Source organism: Sinohyriopsis cumingii, chromosome 6, assembly GCF_028554795.1.
Source record: "Sinohyriopsis cumingii isolate HCF-2022 chromosome 6, ASM2855479v2, whole genome shotgun sequence".
In the NCBI taxonomy this organism is placed as follows: domain Eukaryota; kingdom Metazoa; phylum Mollusca; class Bivalvia; order Unionida; family Unionidae; genus Sinohyriopsis; species Sinohyriopsis cumingii.
Window position 1 is genome coordinate 46,734,713 of NC_142966.1, and position 6,000 is coordinate 46,740,712.

At 41.8% G+C, this 6,000-nt stretch overlaps 1 protein-coding gene across 4 annotated transcripts in view; it reads right to left on the reverse strand.

Moving 5' to 3' along the window:
* The window catches only part of LOC149796864 (proton-coupled amino acid transporter 2-like), a 53,090-nt gene extending 52,489 nt beyond the window's left edge, over positions 1-601 (reverse strand). The window contains exon 1 of one of the 4 annotated variants that reach the window (XM_089961507.1): positions 489-601. Coding sequence is in view for 1 of the 4 variants with exons in the window: in XM_089961506.1 (XP_089817632.1) it covers positions 339-350 (12 nt within the window). In the remaining 3 variants the exon portion in view is untranslated. The other 3 variants (XM_089961506.1, XM_089961508.1, XM_089961509.1) reach the window with 3 other exon arrangements.
* Between the last annotated feature and the right edge of the window lie 5,399 nt (positions 602-6,000).

Genomic DNA, 6,000 nt, shown 5'->3' on the forward strand with positions numbered 1-6,000 from the left:
GTTCACTCCACTATGAAACCATGTTGTTATGGCCTACATCCCTACCACTATCACAGGCCACAGGGGTTCGTTACAAAGAAAATTTGGAGTATCCGTCCTTGAATCAAGGGATGGGGATTCTAACCTGTAACAATATAACAAATTTTCTTTGTAACGAATCCCCGTGTCACATGCTACGCGTGATTAGTGTTGGGGAAAAAATAACATTAAGGAAGCAAATCATACCGTGACAAAATTACCCCGGATTACCCCCAAGACCCGTTCTGACACTATCTATCATACTCTAAAAGAGACTTTTTCTTTCAACATCAAGCTCGCATCATCCACCTGTGACCTACTCTGTTAAACATCCAGTGTAAAACGTCAACCGATATGACAAGTTTTTAGTTTGTCACATTCATCGTGTTTGATGCCGTTGGAGAGAAAAAAAAAAACAAATACACACCAAATGCACAGGTAAAATGAATCACAATAGTATGATACTGAACCTTTGACGCTGCTTACGAAAGATGAAACATCCAAAAAACACAAAATGGTCCTTATTTCCTGTGTTTGTACTTTCCCAACCCCCGAGAGATTACTCCTACCAAGGGAGTTAACCTATTGTGAGCTGTATGAGCCCTGCTGGTAAGAGTTACGTAAAGAGGAGTGTAATAATATATGGTTTAGAATTGTTATTGTCATACAGGTTAACTCCATATATACCCTCGTCACATTATTATTTTTATCTGATCGTCACACGTGAGTTTATGCGTTATGGGACAACAACATATATTTAGAACGCTAGTGTGAAAGGTTGCACGGTAGGTTATTTTGATATCATGGGTTCTAATGGTATTGTCCTATTCAAATTTTTCGGCATTTTCCCCGTAAAGCGCCATATATCGTATACTTATCTTATATACACGATATAACCATACATTACTTGTTCTGCATCACCAGTTGATTTCGGGAATATTTCAGGATTGCTGACAAGTAAACAATCTTGAAAATACACATCAACTACATTAAGTTTCTACGTAAAGATAACTGTGGTGTGGAACCACTCAAGGAACATGGGGAAAGTACATTCAGAGGCATCCAACAAGGCTAACGTACTGAATCGTCAATGCCATTCAGTCTTCACTCAAGAGGTTAAGAGTGATCTACCAAGCCTACATGGAGATCGTTGCCCACTAATGCAAAGCATCCAAGTTAATATTATTTATTTATCGTATACAGTGCATTCGCAGCCATTTAACAGCGTCATCATCAGCAAGGTGTAAAGCCCGGAGTCCACAGGGGAGCTTCGCCAGTGGACAGTTGTTCACAATGTGCAACAAGGTCTGGAGAGCACCAGGGCTACGGGAAGAGTCAGTTTCCTGGTTTCATCGGACAAGGCTGACTGCACAACGATCCTGACTTGTCTGGAAACGGTTCAGCTTGATCCACAGATGTCGTGGAAGGTTGATACCAGGACGGCAGACAAATGGCTCAGCTACGAGGGAGTGGATTACAACATCTGTTGAAGACCACTCATCACTCTATGCCGAAATAGCTGTCTTATCCTCCGGACACATATCTAACCAGATTGGATGTCTCGAAGCAATGTGGACTGCTGTTTGTGAGGTGATGTCCATGTATAGTGGAAGTTTCTCATTGGCATAAACCTTAGCCACCGGTTTTGTGGTTGCTTCCTGGCGAAGGTGATATGGAGGAGAAATGTTGCTGAAGTTATTGAAGAAAGTGTATACAGTTTGTTTGAAAAATTAACCCAAAGAAGGCCACCGGACCAGACATGATTTCAGCAAGGATCCTGAAAAATCTAGCAGAAGAGTGTTCACCATACTTGAAATATATTTACCAGAAGTGCATCTCAAGAGGTTATGTTCCTGATGTGTGGAAAAAAAGTAAATGTTACTGCTATTTTCAAAAATGAAAAACGATTCAAGGTCAGCAATTATAGACCTGTCCCCCTTACACGTATCTGCATAAAAATGCTTGAACACATCATAGTCAACAACATGATGCATCATCTAGATCACATCATCATTCTAACAGACTACTAGCATGGTTTCGGCGCCAGATGAAGCTGTGAAACACAGCTTACATCCCTAGTGGATAAGCTCTCCGAATCCTTGGACAGAGAGAAGCAGACCTTTTCTGTCCTGGACTTCAGTAAGGCTTTCCATCGTATCCCAATGACAACCTTCTCATTATGTCGGATCACTATGGCATCAGCGGTAATATCCAGAAATGAATCAGATATATCCTGACAGACAGATCGCAGAGGGTTATAGTAGATGGAGCAACATCAGACCCATCACCGGTTGTTAGTGGGGTACCTCAAGAGAGTGTTTTGGGTCCCATCCTCTTCATATTGTTCATCATTAACATATCTGTCAGTATCATATTCAACACAAGCCTTTTTTGTGCAAATGACTGTATAGTCTACCGGGAGATAAATAGCTCCAAGGACTGTGCGATCCTTCAAGAAGACCTGAACCAACTGACCCTTTGGGAAACAGCTTAGGGTATGTCGCTCCACCTACAAAAATGCAGCATCATAAGAGTTTGCCGGAAGAAATCACCAATCTTTTACGAATGTACTCTTAAAGGGCACAAGCTAGCACTGAGCAGGCAACAAAATATCTCGGGGTAATATTGTCCAGAAACCTCTCTTGGAAAAGGCACATAGACAAGATAGTGAAAAAGAAAACAGTAACCTTGGTTTCCTGCGCCACAGCCTCCAAATAAGTTAAGCATATTTCACTCTGATTCGATCAGGCCTTGAATACTGCTCAACTGTGCACAACCAACATAAGAAAGACCTAATAAATAAGATCTGAGATGGCACAGAGGATAGTAGTGAAGTGGGATACCCTAGCGTCAATGGGAATTACCATTACAGAACCCCCTGGGACACTCTAGCGTCAATGGAAATTTAACATGGGAAAAAACCCTGGGACACTCTAGCGTCAAGGGGAATTTAACATGGGAATAAATCGTGGGACTGTCTAGCGTCAAGGGAAATTGAACATGGGAATAATTCGTGGGACTGTCTAGCGTCAAGGGGAATTTAACATAGGGAATAAATCGTGGGACTGTCTAGCGTCAAGGGAAATTGAACATGGGATTTTTTTGTTTTTTTATAAAATAAAAAAATAAAAAAACGGGGTAGGCAATTGAAAGTAGATCTCTTTTCGAGAGATGTGGGTGGCCCTGAAAAGGGCCTTTGGGTTTATGTTAATATGCCCTTAACATAAAGGGCATCTGCAACATCTTCTTCGTCTTAGGCTTCGTCTAATGGTAGGTCCATAGACTAACACTCTTTTCAGGCACCCTTGTCTTTCTACGTAGATCCTACGTATCCACAGACTGGTGTCTGTCCTGTGGACAACTGTCCACTTGGATCGGACATACATGGATATGTCCGTCCGGAACAGCATCGTTGTCACAAGGGTTGAAGAGTGTACATCGGTCCACATCTTGAGGCGCTGAGAACAGGTGAATCATTGCAGTGAATTGCGTTTATTTATAGGAGTAGGAAGGATTGAAACGGATTGAGTTCATTCACCAATCCAAACACGCGTTACAAAATTCAGTCAGCCCGCATCCAATCCGAAGAGAGCAGTCTGTGTCGTCACGTGGTCTATATAGATTCGCTAGCGCCTGTGTGCAGTCAATCTATGTGAGACAGTGATTCAACATGACGGAAACTCAGAAAACGATCCATTGGGGTGCACCAGCAGTGGAGACCGCCCAAGGGAACCCGGACTTACTTTCAGAAGAGGTAAATTGGGATTTTGTGGATTTTCTTACCTCGCAAGAATTTGTTCCGGAACCTTCGTCACCTTCATTGTCGCAAGTGGAGAATTTTAGACAGAGACAGAAAGAAGAATTGGAGAAATTTATACAACGACAAAAGGAAGCGGAACAAGCTTTTCTCCTACAGCAACAACAGCAAGAAGAAAAGAGGTAAGAAAAAAACAAGAAGAAGAAGCTGCAGCAAAGAAACAAGGGTGTGAAAATCAAACGGTCACGATACTGTTAGACATTTTAGCGGAGTTAAGAAGTCTGAAACAAATGTATCAGACTTCTTTATCACGACCGAAGAGAATACGACCTTCCCGAGCTAAACACTCCAACCCTGTGACTAAGCCTATCGTACCACCCTTAGTGATTTCAACCAAATCATTATCAACAGTACGCAGTCCAGAAGTAGGCCTCGGCCGTGGCAAAGGCTTAAGACAGTTAAAGTTGATTGCTTAAACTCACCCCTACACCAAACAAAGGCCCTTTTCAGGGCCACCCACATCTCTCGAAAAGAGATAGACTTTCAATTGCTAATAACTCAAAAAGAAAAAACATTTTACCCCTATAGTACGTGTCTGTGTATGAGTGTGTGAATGTACGTTCTTATTTTAAAATCAAAACCCAAGCACACTTACCTTTTAATACTTAATTTATTCTTTTATACATATTAACAACTCCATTCACAACACAACACCTTAAAAAGTTCATACACTTCTTCTGTCTCATTGTTTAGTCTCTCTGTTTTTTTAATTTCTTCACCGTCACAGTCTTTTCCTCTTCTTCCTCCTCACTTTCTTCCCTTCTTCTTTTCTTTTCCTGTTTCTTTTTCTTTACCTGACTGCTTTCTTCCTCTGAAGAATCCCTCTCTTCTTCTGAAGAATCCCTCTTTTCTTCTGACTCCTCTTGTTTCTTTTTTTGGGCAATCTGGAGACCAATGTCCTTTTTCTTGACAATAATAACAGGTATCTTGACTTTTGTCTTTTCTAGCCCCTTTTTTTCTTTTTTGACGGTCTGGACACTCTGAAGACCAATGCCCTTTCTTCTGACAGATATAGCAAGTATCTTGACTTTTATCTCGAAAAGAAGGACAGTAGTCCGAAGGCTGGTCTGAAGAGAATTTTCTAATGACCCCTCGCAAAGCTCTGATGAAACGTTCGATTTGGCTAGTCTCTTCCATCGTTGTGCTCGGTTAGAGAGTGAAATGAATAGTGAAAGGACAAGACACACACCCTTTTATATACGCTGGTCTGCCATGACTATAAATTAGTCCATGCTGTTTAAATTTTAGTCATTTGACGTTTTTCACTCAAGATGAAACGATCCAATTCATTTGAGAAGAAAGAAGAAAGTAAGAGGCAGAAACTTGATCTATCGCCTCGTACCAGAGCTGAAGTCTTGGCACAAATTCATGCCAGTGATTTTGAAGAGGACATGAGTGAACCAGAATCCGCACTCTCTAAACAAAGTTCACCACCCTTAGTTAACCCTGAAAAGTACTATTCCATTCGAGAGACAGAAAAGCGCTCCTCTAGAAAATTTAGAACCACGGCTTACAAATACACGGTGAAGTTTAAAGATTTCAAGTCCGAAGTACCGTTAGAGAAAGCAGAAGGTCATCATAGGGGTGTGGAATTCTTTACTTACCACACTCAAGCGACAATGTCAACCCAAAGAAGACGATCGCTTGAGACTTTCCATACAACACGACGGTTTGAAATCCCCTGTTTGGATCGAGTTTAGCAGCCGTGCAGAATTGACCCTGTGGCATTCCTGAGATGCACAAATTGCAAGATGCCCTAGCTCCACGATACACCTTGAAAGTGCATCCTCAAGAAATGCGTGGGTCTCTGTTGTTTCGAGGGAAAGACTTTAAGGATGGAAAATACATTCACGTCTATCATCACGATGACCATTTCGATACCATTACCAGTATCACCGCATTCCTGGGATACGATTATTACTGTGAGAAATGTGACTATGGTTATAACAATCGAGAGCAACACAAGCATTGTGGCTCGAAATGCTCAGGATGTTTGGCCTCTCCACCCTGTCAGAGCGAAGGACAAGAACCAGTGCATTGTTTCACTTGTCTGCGCACGTTTGTCAGCCCTGTCTGTTACCAACAACATTTGAAGAAGCAAGGTTCACAGCAGAAATGCGCTTGTCAATTTCTGAGATTGCGCTCTACCTGTGGACAAGGCCTAC